Raw genomic sequence first — 22,163 nt, 5'->3', positions numbered from 1 at the left:
TCTTCGTTTTCATACCACCTATACTACTTTTAAAAATAAATTTTTAATGCTTTAATAAATTTTTAAATGTTCAAAACAAATGCCCACAGATTGCACATAAAAAAATATCTACATACAAAATTCAAACCATTTTCACTATGGACAGGTCTCTACATTTTCCTGCACCACTCCATGAACATATTATAATGGTGATGTTACACATGCATATATATATACGCAACTCCATACTCCATTTATGTAAATCCTGTTGGTTTTTTTCTCCTTCAGCTTTCAAGAGCATTCAATTCCTTCCTTCAGCATTCAATTTAGATGCTACCAAAAAAAAAAACTTTTTCTGCAGTAAATATACAACAAAGGTATTCTTAAAGTAAACAAGTGTCACATGCAGGCCAAGACAAGAGAGTAAAAAATTTCAATTATTGGAAGTTTTTCTTCATATTTTTGGCAATTAACACACATATGTTAATGCAATGTGTCCAATTCTATGCCATTTATAAAAGCAGATGTGAAACTGACTGTTTCAAACTGTCTTAAGATGAAAATGTTATAGATTCAGATATAGGTAAGTACCTCTGCTACATGCCACTTTTATTCACTCTTTTCAAAAGCAAATGGGAAAGAGTTCTTTACCATGTAATAACTATTTTTGCCATGTGTTGCGCACATGTATTCTATTTCCAGCACACTACCACCAAGCACATGAGATCAGATTATTTTTGCCAGCAGGTTTTCTCTGCCAAGGATATAAATGGCTAAGCAGGCTCAGTTCCCTCACCAATAGAGAAATCAGGTGCCACAGGCACTTAGTACTCCACAAAAAAGGCGTTGCTTAACTCATACGATGCACTGTGACAATCTGCCTCAGAAAACTGTGAAGAAAACTAGCATCCTTTCTTCACAAATCAACATAAATACCCACAGATGTGAAATGAGCATTTCAAATGGAAGTGACTACTCGATTTGATGTAATGGAAGAGATCTGGACTTAGACACTGCAGTGGAAAGTCAAATATTCAGAAGTACATAACAGAAACAAAGAGGAATTAAGTTCCTCATGTAAGAACAAATGCATTTATCAGGACCTCACCAAATTGATCTTATAAATTTAGTATGGTCAGGGCTAATCAATAATCTGTAACTTCCGGTTAAAATGATCTTCACATGGTTTTAGTCCCTTTAAAACCACAAAGTTTAAACCACTGTATATGGTCATAGATGAGTGAGTTTAAGATCTGAAAAAAAACTGATCCATGAGCATGCTATTGCTCTCTTTTTAACTAAGATTTGAGCAGTGAAAATTGCATTAACTAAAGTAGCTGGCCTCCACCATAATCATGTCAAAATGGCTCTTGTATCATGAAATCAGAGAATTGTTTAGGCTGAAAGAGATCTTCAAGATCATCAAGTCAAATAATTTACCTTGCCCATGTCCCTAAGTACCATATCTACACATCTTTTAAATACCTCCAGGGATCTTGCTGGACTCAGCAATCATTCTACACCCCTACTAACCTGTTACAATCATCGTCAAACTATGAACAACATGCTATTACAAAAAGACAGAATTCTACCTAATGGAGTCCTCTGTGTTTTCCAGGCAATTATATAAAACCCTATTTCAAAATATACGAAGTTGTCTTGGAAATCTAAAAACATATTTATTACAGAAACTGCAAGGAATTTGAAAATATAAAGTTCCTGGATTGTCTTAATGCCAGTTATAATACTAACCCAGCTGTCAAGAGATCTGATAAAAAGAAAAAAAAAAGTGAAAAAGTAAATGTTTTCTATCTTAAATATCGACAACTTTTTCTCTATTCCAAGATTTGAAATGAAAGGCTTAAAGCAAAACCACATGGTTGCTAAAAGTCTGCAAAGAAAGACAGTCAAACAATCTTTTGTGATTCAGGAATATATCTCAAATTCATAATGCAATACCTAATATTCTAAGGTACTACAATTTCAGACTCCAAGAAAAAAAAATGCAATATCTGAAGCAGTGAGAATAACAATACACATAAATAATCTCTCAGGATTTCTCTAACTGCTAAGCATAAAGGGCTAGAAGTACAGAAAGAATCTTTTTCCAAAACTCAGGGTTTTACCAGAAGAGTGCTAATGGTATTTTTTGATTAAAAATAGCTAAGGAGCGCCTCCCTAAATACTAACTCCTTAATTAAGAATTCACCACTGTATTCTGAAAATAGAATGGGGAAAAAGAATAACCCTCTAGAGCTGAAATACCTGTCAGAACAGTGACTTCAAGCATCCCTTTAGCAAAACTGAGAACAGTAGCATTATAGCAATGTTGGTATTCATAACCATATGGGACATTTTTTGGAACTAATCCAGCTAATGATTCCAGATTTCATTTTTCATGTCATACAAAGCCACAGTTTTGTACTGCTTGACTCTGGGTAGCAGGTAAGCCCCCACTCAGTTGCTTTCCCACTACACAGCAGGATGGAGAAATGAAAAAAAAAAAAGCAGTGGGGAGGGAGAGGGGGACCCACCCTGCAGGTTGAGATAAAGGCAGTTTAATAAGTACAAGGGGAAAAAAGAAGAAAACAAATTATGCAAAAGCAGTCATTCCCCACCAGCAGACCAATGTCTTTCCAGTCCTGAGCAAGGTCTACACTGGAAAAACAACTACCCAATTTTACTACTGTGTATGATCTCATATGTTATGAAATATCCCCCCGCTCAATTCACATCATCTGTGCCAGCTGTGCCCCACCCCAGCCTCCTATTTACCCTCAGCTGACTGACTGGCACAGTGAGAAACATAGGGGACCTTGATGTTGTGCAAGAACTAGTCAGTGACAACTATAAAACACTGGTGTCTTTTCAACACTGTTCTGGTCACCAATCTACAACACAGGACCATGTGGACTGCTACACAGGAAGTGAACTCTAAACCAGACATGCCCAGTAGCAGTTTTAAAGATAAGATCACTAGTACCTTTCCAATTTTAATTTAGTCTGTTCTGGTATATCCACTCCAGAAAATATTTCACTGTTTGAAAACTCATTATAGCATTAAAAGTAAGGTCTGTGTGTGTGTTTCTCTGGTCTAGGTAGTCAGGTGAGGTACTCAAATGAGGTACATTTCATTGCTTCACAATCATCAAGATGTCAATTTTATTTAAATTCTGGGATATGCTGAAGTTCCATATCCCAGATATTCACCATTCCTGTCTGTGTCAAGTTTGGACAACAAGTCACTACAAATGTCTACTCTGGAGACTTCTTTATTATTTCTGTAACAATCCAAAAGATCTAAAGCATTGCATCAATTTCAAGCATCTCAAGAAACTTTAGTTCTCCAGCTGTTCAGGATCATACTTGATTTACTTATTTGTAAGCTATATGGTTACACTTATTTTCATTCATTAAATGACTTTCAATCATTTGGTTATAAAAATCTTAGCTCTAAAGTTAGACTCCAATCCTCAATTTACCATTATAAAAAGCAAGCTACACCTCCAAAATTTTTTACGTAACATATATAAACAAGGTGTAGGAAGGCAACCCAAAAATGGCCAACTGCCTCCTTAAGACATTTGTCTCCCTAAGTTTTCTGTACAGCTACTCAGAGGATAAGCTGAGCATGATTCTGGCTGCCATACACAGAGTAAACAAATAAATTTCTCTTATCACCAGATATATTTATTTGTAACTGCTTCTCCAGACGTAACAACTTAACTTTGTACCGAATATTTCAATTTAACAATTTTAGGCATTCAACTTGATCAATTTTTTCCATGGTTTTATAATTTTTCATAGTTTTTAGTTTAGGTAAGTCACTACCTTTCTTGTTACCATCCTCTGGATAAAGAACTAACCAAATACCACTACCTCAGAAATACATCTTTCACCCAGAACTTACTATTTTTAGTATTTTAGGTGGCTTTCACTGGAAAAAATATTTCCATAAAATACCACATTAATTGTGTGCATTTGTTGTAATGGACTAAAAGCCCAAGGCAATTTGTTAAACTACTAAAACAGAAATTTTTTTTAAATATATTTTTTAATCACCAGGTAAAACACCCTCACTATGTTCTCCAATAGCCAAACATACACTTTAATCCTGCTTGTATACTTCCCAGAACACATAAGCCAGCTGAATGATATCAAATATAGTATAGCCTTCTGTTGCTCAAAATGAGTTCTAAAGAAAGATATCCATAACATAAAATAATCCCACATTTCCAGAGATTGAAGTAGGTGCTGGATTACTATATAACTGTATTACAGAGTCCAGCCTTTGCTAAATATTATACCAGTAAAGCACTAGCTTGATCAATCAAATAAGTTAACTATCTACAAAACGTTGATTCGATTTGGCAAAGCTCACCACACAACCAGAGAACCAACTCAGACAGATTTGGATCATTTTTCTCAATTTTAAGTAATAGCATGGATCTCAAGTTCAAGATGGCTACAATCCTACTGAGGAAGGAAAAAGAAGAATGCTTGTATCATTGGAATAAATACATTTTTCCATTTCCATTTTTTATCAGGTGTCAGAAGCCACAAAAGAGAATGAATGGTCACATGTTGTTTCACCAGCTTGAAAAAGCAAATCTCAGAATTGCATCAATCAAGGAAAAATACTGCTAAAAAGATGACTCCCTAGCTGGAGCTCATAATTTATCTTTCACTAATGGCCTGATCTTAAATTTGGTTTTTTGTGTGCACAAATAACAGTAAGCTATGGTCTACAGCTCATTCAAGACCAAAAAAGGAAGAAAAATGGCATAGCAATATCTACAACTAGCATTACAGCTGAATATATCCAATTACCAGAAGCTTTTTTTTTAAAAAAAGCCTTATGCTATGGTAATATTAGCTATGAATTAAGTTGTCTTTACTTCCACTAGACCCTTAGAAATCTTTTGACACAGGAGACAAGTACACACTGGCTGAAAGTACTTTCAATTCAAACTGTCTGTATTCAGTGAAACAATGCAATCCCTCTCAGACAGAAATACAATATTTTTATAAATTGCTCCTGATACTAAAGGAGTAACTAAACTGAAGTTGTCATTTGAGAACTTCAAAACTGGAGAAGGACACACAGTATTTCATACACAAGTCTGCAGAGCACACAAGGAAGAGTGAGTCATCTAAACAGAAGCCATACACAAGCCTTAAGAAAAAAACCCTGCCCCTCAAGTAAGGGGTAGAAAAAAGAACCAAGTAGTTACAGATTTAGTCTTTTCTGTTGAGGTTATTCCACTTTAACTTCTGTAACCATATTTATTACACAGCTCTGATCACTACTCACTCAACTGGAGAAAAATCTTCCTGACTACTTTTATTTTAGACCATTTTTTACAGAAGTTGCTCTGAGACTTTATATAACCAATCCACCCTCAATTCATAGCTCTTCAAGAAAAAAGGTCTTCCCTCAATCTTACTTTGAAAAATCCGTAATGACTGGATGTGTGGGTTAACTTAAGCTCTCTGCCAGTTCCCCTCCTCAGCAACATAGGGAAGAAAATACAATTAAAAGCTCATGGATCAAGATAAAGACAGGAAGATCACTCACTTGCTACCATCATGCACAAAACAGACTGGACAAAGGAAAGATAAATTTAATTTAATGCCAATAAAAGGCAGACAGTGAGAAACAAAAACCAAAATAAACCCATCTTCCCCTCACCATTCTTTTTTCTTTTTTTCCTGACTTAACTTTGTTACTAAACTTCCCCACTTCTTCCCACCGCTGTGCAGAGAAAAAGGGAGGGGGAATGGGGTTTGCAATTCAACCATAACACTTCATCTCTGCCACTCTTTCCTCCTCACTCTTTTTCCCTGCTCCAGCATAGAATCTCTCCCACACAATACAGTCTTTCCCAGGACTTCCCATGGGAGACGCAGTTCTTCAGGAACTGCTTCAGCGCGGTCCTTTCCACAGGGCACAGTCCTTAAAAACAGGCTTCTCCAGCATGGGTCCCCCATGGGCCACAACTGCCAGCGCATCTGGCATATATAGGCTGCTCTCCCACAGGTCACAACTCTGCCAGGACCCTGCTCCTGACTAGGCTCTTCATGGGCTGCAGTTTCCATGAGGTGTGTGCCCAGGGTGTGTCCACCGGCTTCAGCATGGGGTTCCTTATGGCCTGCAGTGTGGATATCTGCTCCAGATTGGTCCTCCATGGGATGCAGGACAACAATCTGCTTTGACATGGTCTTGTCTTTGGGCTGCAAGGGAATCTCTCCTTTGGCATTTGAAGCACCTCCACCCCTTCCTTGCTTCTGATCTGGGGGTCTGCACAGCTGCTCCTCTTCCATTTTTTTCTCACTCCTCTCTCATGGCTGCTGCACATGATTCTTTACAATTTCTAATATATATGTTATCACAGAGGTGCCACCAGCATCTCTTAAAGACTCCGCATTGGACAGTCATGGGTCTGTTTTGGAATTGGCTGCAGCTTGCTCTGTCAAGTACCAGGGCAGCTCCTGGTCTTTTCTTAGAGAGGCCCATGTGAACTAAATACATTAGTTTAAAAGCTCTATTCCCAACTGGAGAATAATTTTCAGAAAACTGAACAAATGAAAACCAAATTCTATCATTTTCTCAAGTAAGGCACTGCACCAACCAATGAGAATACAGACAAGTGATTCTTAGCTTAAAATTGCCTAGTTGATTAGATGCTGATTTGAAGACTGCACTGTTGGGTACAGTCCCACCAAATTTCCTATTATATTCCTTGTGTCTGGTTCCTCATCAGGAATGGATCAGTCTTCTGCAAATCAAAAAAAAACCGAATATTGTTAGATTTTCATATTCTTGCTGAAAAACCTCCAGGAAAACTCCTTTTTGCATTTTTTAGCTCTGAAAAATCCCCTGTCATTCTAGTTATTTCTGAAATTTAGTATGTGTTGTCAGGTAATAGAAGAGCATTTGGAGTTAGATGACTAAGGTACTTCCAAAAGAAAGATACGTAAACCAGATTTTCTTACTGGGATTTTTTTCTGTATATAGACTTGAGAATCAAACCACAATCCTAACTGCACTCTCTATTGGCTCAGTTGTTCAACATGTGCTCTAGAAAATAATGACAGGAATTAATCATTCCAGAAAGACAACATCAAAATTAAGAAGCAAAAATCATCTGCATCGGACAAAGCAAGTTGCAGAATCCAAATGTAACAGAAGACTCACACTCACTCACTCTTGTGCACACCCACAAGACAGAGCTGCCACATGGCTGACCAACCTAACATATTTCATGTCACTGATGCTGCTCTAGGAGAAATGCAACTGTCCTTGAGTCTAATAGTCTACAAGCAGCTAACAGCACTTGGAGTCTGAACACTGGTGAAAGCTTGGAATGAGAAAGAGGAAAGAACCTAGCTACAGTCTACATCATAAGGCATTTATTTGGGGGAATTAAAGGTACATGCAGCAACAGAAATATTCAGACAATACTAAAACATTTTCATGTGTGATCTGAATGCTTAAGAGGGAAGAATGGAGTAATACACAAAATCTTTTCTCAGTTTCTGGTGCAGGAGCTGAAATCTGGAGAACCAAATATGGTCTGGGAAAGTATACATTCCTCCTTGCTTGCATAACAGAGACTGCAAGAAAAAAGGAGATTACACCCACAGTAATACTTCCCTACTACTCCTGCTAGTTCTATAAAAATAAGAGTAGGTCAAGTATTTGAGACCTATTATGAAACTCCTCTACTCCTCCATACCAAAACCTCATAAACAAAGAAGTCTTCAAGGATCTGCTCTACCAGGCTTGTCTGCTTCATAAACTGCTGCCAGAAAAACTGCAAGAGCTGGAAGTAGCAGCCGGGAATTAAACTCCATATAACCATTTCAACTCTGATGGAAACGAAATTTTGATGCAGACAAATTATGCCAACAGGAAAAGCATTTGGGTTGGCTTTACTCATACCACAAATTCAAATGGAGAATTTTTTTCTGGCACGGAGATTTCTTCTGCTTTTCCAAGAAGGGACTTTATTGGCCAAGCTGCAGTAACTTTTAGGTCAAAGTGGTTTAAAGAGCTCAAATACCAGAATTTTTCAAACTGTCTTGAAAGCCTGTTACAACAACAGCAAAAAGTTAACTGTCTATATTCTGGTATGTCTCAAAGATTTTTGAAAAAAGGTCTCCAAAGAACATTTTTCAAATAAGTCAAGTAAAAATTGTTCCAAAGCTTGCTCTCTTTGCATGCACACATATACAAAGCAAATACCCCATCAACCTCAAAACATCTATTTCATATAGTACAGTTCACTTTGAAAAAACAATCCTGAAGAGAGACAGTTCTAAATACTTATACTCTAAACACAGTCACCACAAAAGTCTTAAGAAGTTACAAGTTAAACAGAAAGCTCTCCTAACTCTCCCAGGGAAATCAAAATCCAGAACCAGCATGTTCCTCTAGTCCTTTTCTCCTTTAGGAGATAGAAGGATTTTTTTTTGCACATCAACAGAGAACAGATGGATGCAGAGAAAGTGACAACAACTCATATGTGGATTTTTAAGATAAATAATCTCTGACTGGACTTGGACAGTAAGAGTTAAGCAACTGTCCTGGTTGTTCAGGCACCAGAGGTACTACTCTGAATGGTAAAACTACTTTGAATGGTAAAGGGATTTTATTTATTAGCATGAGCTGTAAATTGAACTAATGAACTATGGGCCAATGAGACAAATACAGGAAGAATGTGTTTTTTTAATGCTTTCTTGACTGGACATGAAAAGAGGAATGGAGGAACATGACATAACCAAGAAAAAACAACAATACAAAGGAACAGCAAGCAAACAGGTAGAAGGAAAAGAATATAATCAGTACCTGTTTCTTTAATCACTATAACCATCAACACATAAAACTGTTTAAAAGGTTAAGATTATTACTTGATCCCATAGTTTTAAATTGCAAAATATAGCATAATCCCTATTTCACATCATCAAACATACTCTTAAGAGTGGGTGAGATGGGAAAAAACAGAAGAAAACTTGAGACTTAGAACCATGCAGCAGTCTTCAGCTTCAGCCAAAACACATCCAAAGGTAAAATTCTACAATAACTACAAGTTTTATAAATATTATCTCAGCTTCTATTCAAAGCCTTAGAAAACAACAAAACAACAAAAGCTTTAAGGTGCAATATTAGCTGGTTCAATTCTCCAGACCAAAGCCATTCTCCAATACTCTCTGAAAACTGGAAAAACTGCTTTTAAAGAAAGCATTTTATTTGTACTTTTTTTTTGACTTCATGTAGTTAAAATCAGAAGCAGCTCTAAAACTGTCTCCAGAATTACTCTAATTGAGCAGTGAGGTTGGACTAGATGACCTCACTGAAGTGTCTTCCAATCTTATCCATTCTGCAAACACACCAACACAAAATTAGATTTTGCAACAACTTGTGGATACTGCCTCCTCTCTTCCTCACAGTACTGTACCATCCAACACTATTATGCAGACTTACTTCTAGAAATATTTTGAAGATGAAAAAAGCTGAAAAATCTGCTCACAAAAAGCACCTCAGCAATATCACTAATACACACATGTTAAAATTATATTAATAAAGAAAAATCAAATTACATGTGAATGTAATTTGGCACTTTGTGTCAATACAGCACAGCCCACGACTACTTGATCACAGACATTTTACCCATGGGACACCTGCCTTATTCCATGCATAAGCCTATGCCTTCCTCAAGAATGGAACACTGTCAGGAAATAAAGACTCCTTTACAGACTCACCTACTTTGGCTGCAGAACGGTGCAAGTACACAGCCTCGGCTTACATAGGCCAGGACTGGTCATACATGTTCACTCCAGAAAGACCAATACTTAACCTATTTGATTTCAGATGTAGAAAGAAAGGAGCCAAGAAGTGACTCAGTGACAGAGCATTTCTAATGGAAGCACAAGAAGCCCTTACAGACATAATTACTCAAAGACATAGCCTATGCATAATCATAGATACTCTTAACCCCAGACATGCAAGGCTTTGATTTCTGGGTGTCCCTTTTGATCAGTCCTAGAGCATTAATGAGGAGCTTTCTGCACACATGGATGCATAAACTATTAAAAAGGAGACACAAAAAAGATAGGTAAAGACTTAAAGTGATTTTTTATGCAGGAATGAAAGGGTATGATTTCTGGCACATCTCTACATTTTTTTATACAATTCCATTTTTGTCCCACTCTGATTTCACCATGCAAAAATACCATAATTTGAAATCACACCCAAATCTGCATCAGACATCAAAAGAGCTTAAATATTTTAATCATCCACACTTCTACTTTGAGAAAAATGGTTGGATGTCATGTTTTGTGGACTAGGCCTTAGAAGGAAACAAGACACTTGGCTTGTGGCTTTCACAGATATGTGTTGATAGCTAAGGAATGGCAGGATTTAATGATCTTGGACTTCATTCCTCACATAAAAGGGAACTACATTCCAGGACAAAGTTTCTCAATATGAGGTCTGCCAAACATCAGATGGTGGTCCAAAAAATAATCATAAAAGTGTATTTTGAAAAACATACATTCCCACACATGTTAGAAAGAAAACATTATTGAGGAAATACAAAAAAAACCCCATAAAATTCCAGGTTTAGCCTAACTAAATAGCACTATAAGGCAAAAGAAAATGTGACATTTCACAAGATGATCCTTGCATTTTTTAAGGAAATTAAATGTTCTTGAAGTAACATATTCTCCTTTAACATTTAAGTTTGAAAACTCTTCTGTTCTACTGAATTTCCTGAGTCCCCTCCAGAAACTGCCTTCTTACATCCAGTATGTTCCTCTCCTCATCTTACTTCCCTAAGCTATTAACCTGTTTTTTCCAGATCTCACTATGCTTCCTCTATTATCGTTCTCTTTAGAGACACCCATTAAAGTCACCTATTGAAGCAATCCATCCACCCACTGTGCAATTTTCATCTATTTTCAGTAACAAACTCTGCCTCAGGTATTCTGTTTTATTCTAAATTTCAGTCACCACTGTTGGAACATCATTTATTCATTGTTCAGCTACATGAATCTCCTTTCTTAGGACACTTGTTTTACCCATCACTTTTTTAAAATTAGAGACACCTAGAGACACCCTGTCTCTACTCCCTGGGTTAAGATCCAATATAGCTACCCAGCCCTTGTCTTTCACAGTCTTCTTTTCAGGACTAATTTTCCTTCCTAATGTCCTGGTATCTTCTCTGTTGTTATTTCTTAATACATATTCTGTATTGCTTGGTTTTCTAAGCCAGACAAACAAGCAGGAATGAGTACGTTAAATCTTTATACCAAAACAGCTCAGAAAAGACAGCTAACAAAGAACACTGGAGAATACTTGGAGCTCATAAGTACAATAATAGTAGCATACCTGAGCTACTCTCCCTCAAAATCAGTATGTCTGCTTTCCTATTTCCAATATATCACTATTACAAAATTCAAGAATGTAAAAAAAAAATCATTATAAACTCCAACAGCTATCTTTTTATTTCAAGTACATAACATTTAACTTGAAACACCATTTTCATGTGTTGCTCTGATGCTTCATTCTTCATCAGTTTAAAAACGACAGGTTTTTTTCCTGAGATGACTAAAATTTAAAACTTCTTGATTTAAAACAAGATACAACCTTTAAATTACATATGCTGATTAATACATACGTATTTAACCTATTTATATGTATTACTAAGCACTGAATTGATTATCCCCTTTTTTCCAAGACAATTATTTCCACAAGGCTTTTAAGTGCAAACTGCATCAGCATGAAAACAGCCTTACTAAAAGGCACAAGAAGAATTTTAAACTTAACTAAAAGTGTTTAGGTACATTACATATTTAAAAATTGGAAAAACTATTCTGCATTTAAAAGTAAATTAATTATGTTATTTGGGGTTATCAAGAACGACAACTACACAAATGATCAGAAAAATAAAATTTCAGAACTGATCTCTTTCTTGACAGTTCTATTAATGTATTAGAGCAAACTGTTTTACTGCTGTTTTCCATTTCAAATGGATGTAAATTAAATTTGAATACAGTAAGAACTGGTTGAAACATTTTTAAATAAGATAATTCACTTGATATTCGTAAAAGATACTGCTGTATGAATTGATCTTGACATGTCAGCAAATTCTGTTTCCCAGCATCTGGTAGATGAGAGCTTTTGCTTTTTGGAGCATTTTGGCAAGATGCATGTACTGTTGGATATGTGGGCTGGGGTGTGTGCTTTTTGTTTTGATTTGTTTTTAATTTGAGAATACATTCAGCCTGCAGTAACATGCATATTCATAATGAAATTTTAAGTTTACATATGTTTCTTTAATTAAAAGTACAAGTTAATGCATTTAAAAGAAAGGTTTGATACAGCTTTCAACAAAGCCTCTTTATATGGCCTCAAATTATTTGCATCTTATTCTGACACACTTGCAAGAGTTTCTAGATCAATTAAATGTTTTTTTACTATCATGGTTAAACTAGTATATATTTTGAAATACTTTATGACACAGAAAGAATAAACCCAATATTTGATTTGTTTTAGCAATTGACGAAAATAATTTAAAAATGTTTTCTTTGTTACTGAAATGAATATATTTCATAAAAAGGACATGTTTCCTTGGAATCTGGGCTTTTTTTTTTTTTTTTTTTTTTTTTTAGTGCAATAAGAGAATACGGATTTCCAGATTTTTAGGAGAATTAAGTTTGCATACCAGCACAGAATATCCCCGGCACTTCACTCCGGAATACAACAGTTCGTACTTTCTTATCAGATTTCAAAGCATCCACAGCTTTTGACATCTACAGGGAAAAGGAGGAAGAGGAATCACCAAACACTTTTTAAAGTGCTTCATTCCAATACTTCCCCTTTACAGTAAAAACTATTCTTTTCACTTACCATTTTTACAAGGTTTTTGCTAAGTGCATTCTTGGCATGAGATCTGTTTAATCCAAGCACCACAATTCCTGGAGAGGAAGAAAGATCACATCATTGTTACAATGTAACATTATTATTATTTTGAAATTATACAAAAGGCATTAAGGACTGAAAAAAATGCTAGTGTAATCACTACTGAGTTTCTGAAAGAAAATAAAATTATTTATTCTTTTCAATACTCAACAGAAATGACACTTACTTTAAGAACAAAACAGGGCCCTAACATTGTCGTGTGGAAACAGTGCTTACAAAGGTTGAATGTAGAATTACACAACTGCATGCAAAAATTTCATGTTTGTGCATGAAGTGTGACACACCGTCAGGAAAGATGCTTAATTGTAAAGCACATATTTCCATATTTAGAGAGCCTATCTCCAGAGACTTTTTAAAGCATATCAGAGCAAAGAGCAACTCTGATACAGGTAAAAGGAAGTAATAAACATAGAAAGAATGCCACCAATAGGAAAAATATTTTTGTTTAAAAAGGAAAAAAATCAAACAAAAATTCTCCCTGAAACACAAAAATTAAGTTCAATGCTTGGTACATGGCTCCAAAGACACGTTCACAGCTCCCCTAGTCCAGTTACCGGTCAATTGTCTAACTGACTGGTTACCTGTGCATTGGTTTGAATGCTGCAGCAGAAACAAAAATTGTCTTTATTATGCTCCCCTCACCTTAACTGGCATTAATATCAAAGAGGAAAATTCTGAAAAGTCGATTTTGGCAATGCCTAAGTTTACCACAACTATAGCAATCTTTTAGACAATTACTGCCTGAACCCACACAGCTGCCTGAGTTCAAAACACCAGTACACAGTCCGGATCTGGTCCTGGTAACATTTTATCATCAGGACCTTTTATGCAGAAAATGCAAGGATAAGGGGGAAAAAAGGACTAGAGCAAGACCAGGAATGAAAGGCAGAAAGGAAGTTCTGTCTCAAACAAAAATGCCCACAGTATTGCCACCAACCCATAGGTGATAGGAAAAAACAGAATTCCAGAAACTTAGTGTTTGCCCAGGTGATTACTACTTCACCGGTCAGTTTTGAATGTACAATCTATATATAATTATGCTCTTGTAGCCTTCCTTGTCATCTCAGTGCGTACTGCTTCTGTTTCTGGAAAACCTGTCCTCACTTAGGACTGACCCATTAGTGTCTGAGCTCCCTTCCTCTTCTTCCTCCTGCATGTATGTTGCACACACATACAGACAAGACAGGATTTAAAAGAGCTCCTGCTCCTTCTGCAGTTACCAATTTGAAGACAAAGTCTTCCATTTGCCAGCTACCACTGTCAAGATTCAAATAAAAATAGTGTCAAATGCAGCAATAAAGCACACATGCCTTTCTTGTTCTTAAGGTACAGTCAATTGTTAAGTATAGATATCTCCTAAAAAGGAGTGGAACCAAGTCAACCCAAATGACCTTCATTCCCCTGTTCTACAAGCCTGAATTCCCATGCTTATACTTATGGCTGAAGATATTCATACAGGACCACCTGCAAAGGTCGTTACTCAGCATTTGCATAGGAATCTGTTTATATGCTGTTAAGAAAAAACAAGTGGTGCTGTATCACTTTTCTTCAACTGCTACAACTACTTCTCCAGGAGGAGGATCACTCCAAATTCAAATATTTTAGATGTTCAACACAAGTAGATTAGGCAAAAGCATCATCCTACATTAAAGCAACAAAAAAACCCTTCACCCTGACTTCACTTTGATTTTCAGGCACTATAAATCCCATGCGTGAATAAACTAGAGATGTTATTGCACCAAACCATACTTCAGTCAGGATATAGCATCCTTTTCAGAAGCATGTTATACTTAATGGCAATAACACTTAATGACACTTGAATTTTTCTTCTCTGCACTGGAGCCCAAAGACTGCTACTCCACCACCACCAATAGTGTATTCAGAAGGAAGCTTCACTTAACACTAAAGTACCTTGAAGATTTTTTTCCTACAAAGGAATTATCCTTGAAGACAAATCATACAAGTCAATTTTTGCTTAGCAGTGTCGTATCAAGTCACAAAACTACCACTTCTGCTTCCTTTTACAAAAGTAAAAGATAAAGACAGCACCCACCCAGTTGTTTTCATTTAAGCATGAAAAAAATATGAAGCAAGAATTGCAAGAGGAAAAGTATAAAAGGTTTGCAAGGGATACCTACATATTGCAGCACTATATATACAAAAGACACGCCTTACAGTCACATTTGAATCATTATAGTTCTGATATGCCATTACTACAAGATCTGAGCATCCTGAGGACGGAAGGGACCTTGAAGATCATTTAGTTCCAAGCCTCCTGCAGGGACACCTTGCACTAGACCAGGTTATCCAGAGGCCTGTCCAACATGGCCTTGAACAGCTCCAGGAATGGGGTATCCCCAACTTCTCTAGGCAACTACTTTCAGTCCCTAAACTTAAAGAATCTCTTCCTAATATCTAAACTAAACCAGCTCTCTTCCAATTTAAAGTCCCTCTCTATGTTTCTTACAGGTTCCTTTTAGAATATGGAATGTCACAGTAGGCTATCTCAAAGGATGAACAATTCCAATTCCCTCAGACTTTTTTCACAGGAAAGGTACTTCATCCCTCTAATCATATTCATGGCTCTTCTGGACTCACTCCAAGAGTTCCATGTCCTCCCTGTGCTGGGACCCCAGAGCTGGATGCAGGGTTCCAGGTGGCTCTCAGCAGAGCAGAGCAGAGGGGCAGAATCCCCTCCCTCCCCTGCTGCCCACGCTGCTTTGGATGCAGCCCAGGACACGTTTGGCTTTCTGGGCTGGCATTGCCCATGGCTGGGGCATGTCCAGCCTCTCAGCCACCAGCACCCCCAAGTCCTTCTCCTTAGGGCTGCTCTCCATCTGCTCATCCTCAGCCTGGGCTGATACCTGAGATTACTCTGACCCAGTTGAAGCACCTTGCACTTGGTCTTGTCAAATTTTATGAGATTCCCATGGACCCACTTCCCAAGTTTGTCCAGGTCCCTTTGGATAGCATTATATCCTTCAAGTGTGTCAACTGCACCACTCAGCTTAGTATCATATAAAAATCTGCTGAAGGTAAACTCAATCCCCTAATCTATATCATCAATGAAGATGCTAAATCACAGTGGTCCCAGTATAGACCCCTGAGGCACACCGCTTGTCACTGACGTCCATCAGCATCCTGAGCCATTGACCACTACACTCTGGACGCCACCATTCAATCAACTTCTCATCCACTGAACAGTCCATCCACCAAATCCATCTCTCTCCACTTAAGAAAGAAGAGTGTTGTGGGGAACTCTGCAAAAGGCTTTCCAGAAGTCCAGATAAATGACAGCTGTAGCCATTCCCTTATCCACTGATGGAGTCAACTCCATCATTCAAGGTCACTGGCTTGGTCAGGCAGGACATGCCCTTGGTGAACCCATGCTGTCTGTCTTGAATCACCTCCCTGTCCTCCATGCCCCTCAGCACAGCTTGTAGAAGGATCTGTTCATCACAGAGGGGAGGCACCGATGTGTGGCTCACAGGTCCCTAGTTCCCAAGCTTTAGCTGTCTGTACCTTTTAAAGATCAGTACACTGTTTCCCATATTCCAATTATGGCGGACTTGACCTGAGGGCGGTGACTTTTCAATAATACCTGTTACATTGTCATCTAAAGCATCTAATCACGGTTCATTCTTCCTAAAGAACACACAAATATATGTGCTTTCCAAAATACTTTAAAATAAACTGTTTGAAAACTCTACTTGAGAAAGAAAATATATAATAAAGTTAATAAATTAATAAATATATAATAATAAATTAATTCATTAATAAATAGAAGTAGAAATTAGTAGTAGTACTAGTAGTAGTAGTATTTGCTTTGTTGATATATCTGTATGGTATCAAACAAGTGACAGATCTACTAAGAAGGAATAAGCACTCACATAATGCTAAACCAAATATTAAGGTCATCGTTTTTCCTGGGAGTCATCCCCACATTATTTCTGCGACACACTTCAGCACACAATGTCCAACTATTAAAAATATATCTGCATACCAAAAACTAACTTCATCTTAACTAGGCTCTTGGCTAGGCTCTCCAAGAGACGATGATTCCCAGTGCTGTCTAATATAAGTAGCAATATTCCTGTATACTACTTTCCTAGCCAACCATTAGAGGCAAAGCATACATAAATGTACAATATGTTCTCTACTTACAAGTCGCCCCTATCAAAAGAGAAAGCTGCTTGTGGTATAATTCTCAGTGTTTAAGAGAAAAAGGAAATGAAAGTTATAAAAGTTACATGACAAAAATGAAAGTTATATTATAAAATGAAAGCATAGTAAAACCAAGAGATGTCTTTCACTGAAATAAGGACACATACGTGTCTGGAAGATAGCTTTAAAATATCCGTACATTCCCAGAAACATCCTGGTTTCATAGCAATCACTAAATTTAATACTTGAATAAAGTGAAGAGATTAAATCCTGGTTTAACTACTGTTTGTAACAGCACACAGGAGATCTTAATTTTAATAATGTTTTTTATCTCTTTTATCTTGTACGTTTTAGAGATCAAAGTATTCATCCTCAGCGTTTGGTAGAAATGCATTTAAATGGTTAAAAATTCATCTTGTCTTTAAATTAGACATTTTGCCAGAGTTTGAAAGATTCACTACATCTGCATATAAAGTACTTGCAGAATTATTTTTATTTGTATTTATTTTATTATTTATTTCCATTAAATACACACACACAGGTCATTTCCCATAATCAAAAAAATATTTTAAAAAGTCTGAATTATGCTTTGAAAAGTGGAAGGGCGATCAAAGTAAGTTATTTTTAAGCTTGTTTCACTTAACTACTCAGATACACCAAGGCAGACAAGTGGACTTAGATGTTTATTATTCTGAGGTAGTTTCTCAAGCAAAACAGGAACATATGGTGAATACATCATGCACAATTCTGGTGGCTTTCATTAATCATCATATCAAGAAGTATTTAAGTGAAAAATCACACAGATGTGTACCAACCAGCACTTTTTAAAAGCACCACAACACTCTTCAAAATACCCTATCTGAGCCTGTTTCATCTCTAAATTCTGATTTAACTCTTTTCTGCATTTCTTAAGTTAGTAGATCTCACCTGCTCAGCCCTGCTTTAAACATAACAAATGAACGGGATGTTTTTCCAATTTATTAGCTAGATGTCATTTTCCAACCTCTGAGCAAACAACTTCAACCAAGACTGTATTTGGTTTGCCCATTCCATGTACATTAAAATTCTAACTGATGAAGACAAAAAACTGTCTTATTCTAAACTGAACCAAACCCAGCTGGGAAATTTGACCATAAGGAGTCATTCTAGTGTAAAATCTAAATTTTAAAAATATTTATATCACATTACAGCAAGTGGCACTGCTACACTGGAGTCAAGACTAAAAAGATATTTCTCCCAATTACACCTATAACTTAAAAATCCAAAGCACTAGGGTCATTTAAATTTGTAATGAGATCACTAATGCAATTTGACTAAGTTCTGAAATGTCAATAGCTGTAATACATTTCAGCCCTACTGATGATCAAATAGAATCTCAATTGAAGTAAAATATACATACTTAATTTAAAAAAAACAATACACAGAAAACTGACACTAAGAGCGTCACAAGTTGCAACATGGGCAGAATATAGAGGTATTTTTCAATCACATTCTTCAAAAATCTCACTCCTTTTGTATTCTAGTTCCGGTCAAATTTCAAACTTGTAAGCTGGAAAGCCTTGAGTTAAAATTTCAATAACTAGCCTTTGCCAACATAGCCTCACTTTACTTCATGTTTAACAACCTCCCAAGACCTGAGGTATGCAAATCACATGGAAGTGATATGAAGCAGAACAGTTTGCTACTTTGCCTAAAGGCAAAGATTTGTCTAGTGCTACAAAACATGTGCCTGTACATGAGGCAGGTACCGCCAGTTTTCCTTCCTCCCCAGTATTCACAGTCCTCCCTGAGCAACATGGAAACACTAAGCATGTGCAAGAACACAAGCACAGCATCAACAAGCATGTGTGTGCCACAAAAGGTAGTCAGACAGCAGGGTCTGAATGTGCATGAAGTCAAGAAGTATGTAATGGGATGGTGTGACGAGGCCACAGGGGTACCAGACTACCATGTGGGGAAGTCAAGAACATGAAATGGTAGCTCAAGGAATGGCAGGGTAGAAAACAGCACCTTGTACACCAAGTTCATCTGTATTTATCTGTTTACAGAGCTGGTGTCCTCATTAAGCAGAGATATTACATGCTGTAAGCAGATAAATACAGATGAACTTGGTGTACAAGGTGATGAGGAGGATGTGCTAGCACTACAGGGAGGAAGCAGAGCCAAGTTTCTTCTGCAGAAATGTTGCCTGCTCTTTGTGCTGCTGAAGAAGGCATATAAAGTTAATGTCTCCTTCTGGCCTATTTCTACATCCTTGTTCTTATCTTTTTCTAACAAACAGCGCTTGTTTCTATGTCCTTCTGAAAGACAATACCAAAGAAAATCCCTTCCATTTAAGAGAATTCATTAATTACAAGTACACTGATTGAATCCTTCCTTATGCTAACAGCTGCTTTAACACTACAAATACTATCTCCAAGTTTTGGGGCATTAGGCTACATATTCAGTATGAAATACCTCCATAACATTACAAAAACAATGATTCTTAGCTGATTCAACAGCTGGAACACACTGCCTAATTTTATGCTTGTTGTGTAACAGAAATAAAAGTTGTAAGTAAGTATGTAAATATGTAAATGTATGTAAGATCGTGATATTTTCTACCACTTCTTGGTAAAGCACAAAATAAGCATGGAAAAACACTCTTCTAAGATTTTACAAACTCCTCTTTGCTCCTGTCTTGTTCTCTTCCTTAACTTAAAATAATACCGAAACAATCTGAAGAGATGTTTTAAACTAATTCCAAGTTGCACAGTCAGCTGGAAAAACAGCACTAAAGTAGTACATTTTAAAGGAAGTGGAAGGATTTGGGAAAAGAACTACAAGACAGAAAATAATTTCAGGATCAGATTATATCATCTTTACTAAATAATGACAAAAACCTGCCCTCAGATGAAAGCACAACATCAGTTTTCTCTTGAAAAAGAAAAAATAATCTTCTAAGCTCATACTAAAATTCAAAGTTTTAAAGTTACCTCTCTGTATATGTATACAAATCTATGTACAGGCATACATACTCAACTCACAGGCATTTGCCTAAATTGGCAGTAGGTGTGAAATAGCTGAGTTAATGTGCTCAAAGATGCAAACTAAACTGTACCTCTCAACACATGGTGGTTCCAAGATATATCTTCCATGTAAAGAGATTCATGTGCTGCAGATAACCAAAACCCTGTATTATGGCCCTCTCCATCATGGCTAAATAAATAAAACCTCAGGAACAGAGTTTGCATTTACTTCTTCCCCACCATTCCTAGCCCTGCTGCATCCACAGGGGAAGGAAGTGACAAACACCAAAAGAAGTGGAAAACTTCCAAAATCCAGAGAGCACCATATCAGAACAGGAAGTACAAAGTGTCTGTGCTGTGATGCACTGGCTGCATGTCACTAAGGAGCACAGATTTTCTTTCTTTTTTTTTAAACAGGTGAGTTAAAATAAGACTCTTGGTACAGTCGAGTAGAAAAAAGTGAGTAATAGCTGACAACACTAAAAGCATGGAGGAGGATGAGATGATTATTATCATGAGATGAGAGAATACTGAAGCCATACCTTCCACCACAGAAAATATGGCTATCAGTTTTTTGCCCTCTCTGCCCCCTGCACACAAGCACAAAACTGATGTCTGAAGCAGCATGACTCTAGACATTTGCTGCTAAACTTCATTCAGAATTAGAGTGGCAAACAGATGCCAGTTCACAGAGGTGTATGTACCTCCCAATCACAGTACATATGCTGCAGTACTCTAGAAAATAAGAGTGATGCTGTTGACACACCTCAAGGACGAGATGACATCCACAACAACGCAGACAAGCTCATGAAGTGGGCCCAAGGGAATCTCATGAGTTTTAACAAGACCAAATGCAAGGTGCTTCAACTGGGTCAGGACAATCCCCAGTACCAGCACAGGCTGAGGATGAGCAGATGGAGAGCAGCCCTGGGGAGAAGGACTTGGGGGTGCTGGTGGCTGAGAGGCTGGACATGACCCAGCTATGGGCACTGCCAGCCCAGAAACCCAAACGTCCTGGGCTGCATCCAAAGCAGCGTGGGCAGCAGGGGAGGGAGGGGATTCTGCCCCTCTGCTCTGCTCTGCTGAGAGCCCACCTGGAACCCTGCATCCAGCTCTGGGGTCCCAGCACAGGGAGGACATGGAACTGTGGGAGTGAGTCCAGAGGCCATCAAGATGATAAGAACAGGACACTTCTCCTACAAAGAAAGGCTGACATAATTAGAACTGTTCTGTGTAGAAATGAGAAGATTTTGAAGTGACCTAATCACAGCCTTCCAGTACCTGAAGGGAACCTACCTGAAAGGGCATGTAGCAACAGGAGAAGGTGGAACTGGCTCAAATTGAAAGAGAACAGGTCTATATTAGTTAACAGGAGGAAAATCTTTACTGTGAGGCTGGTGAGGCACTGGAATAGGTTGCCCACCAAAGCTGTGGATGCCCCATTCCTTGACGTGTTCAAAGCCCGGCTGGATGGAGCTCTAAGCAAATCTGGTATAGTACGAGGTGTCCCTGCCCATGGCGGAGGAGTTAGAACCATTCCAGGTCCTTCCTAACCCGAACCGTTCTACGATGCAGTGAAGAGCCAAGAAAAACCAAGCCGACCCAGTTCTGCCACTGCCATGCCATGCCATGCCGACAGCTCCCAGCACTCTGCGACGCAACCCCGGCCGCGGAGACAAGGAGAAGGAGGAGCCACCGCTCTCTTCCCGCCTCTCGCCGCCGGGCAGCTCCCCCAGGGCCGCCCTCTCTCTGCCCCGCAAGGGTCACCCCGCCCAGGCCGGGACAGCAGGTGCACAGCCGCCTTCCCCTCATTACCTTTGTGCTCATCGTCCAGGTACCGGACGCGCAGCTCCTCCTCTTCCTTCGCCTGGGAGCCGTAGCTCCTCCCGGCCGAGGGGAGAGCGGCGGCGGCGACGCCTCCCGGCAGCGGGGGCGCGCGGTGGCCGGTGCGGCCGAGGGCGGCGGAGGTCGCGGCGGCTGCGGCTGCGAACCTGAGCCGGGCGTGCAGGAGGCCGAGGCCGAGCCCG

The 22,163-nt window shown here is 38.2% G+C and overlaps 1 protein-coding gene across 4 annotated transcripts in view; it reads right to left on the bottom strand.

Moving 5' to 3' along the window:
• AUH (AU RNA binding methylglutaconyl-CoA hydratase) overlaps positions 1–22,019 on the bottom strand; it is a 112,528-nt gene extending 90,509 nt beyond the window's left edge. For 3 of the 4 annotated variants that reach the window (XM_041399629.1, XM_041399627.1, XM_041399628.1), the window contains exons 1-3: positions 21,952–22,019; positions 12,893–12,960; positions 12,708–12,795 (exon numbers count right to left, since the gene is read on the bottom strand). In XM_041399629.1, coding sequence (XP_041255563.1) covers positions 12,708–12,795; positions 12,893–12,895 — 91 coding nt within the window. In that variant the 5' untranslated portion in view covers positions 12,896–12,960; positions 21,952–22,019. The remainder of the gene's footprint in view (positions 1–12,707; positions 12,796–12,892; positions 12,961–21,951) is intronic. The other variant, XM_041399630.1, reaches the window with a different exon arrangement.
• Between the last annotated feature and the right edge of the window lie 144 nt (positions 22,020–22,163).

Source organism: Onychostruthus taczanowskii, unplaced genomic scaffold (genome assembly GCF_017590055.1).
Source record: "Onychostruthus taczanowskii isolate IOZ18803 unplaced genomic scaffold, ASM1759005v1 scaffold167, whole genome shotgun sequence".
Taxonomy (NCBI): Eukaryota; Metazoa; Chordata; class Aves; order Passeriformes; family Passeridae; genus Onychostruthus; species Onychostruthus taczanowskii.
Note: the sequence above shows the minus strand (reverse complement) of the source record. Positions and strands in the feature narration are given on the sequence as shown.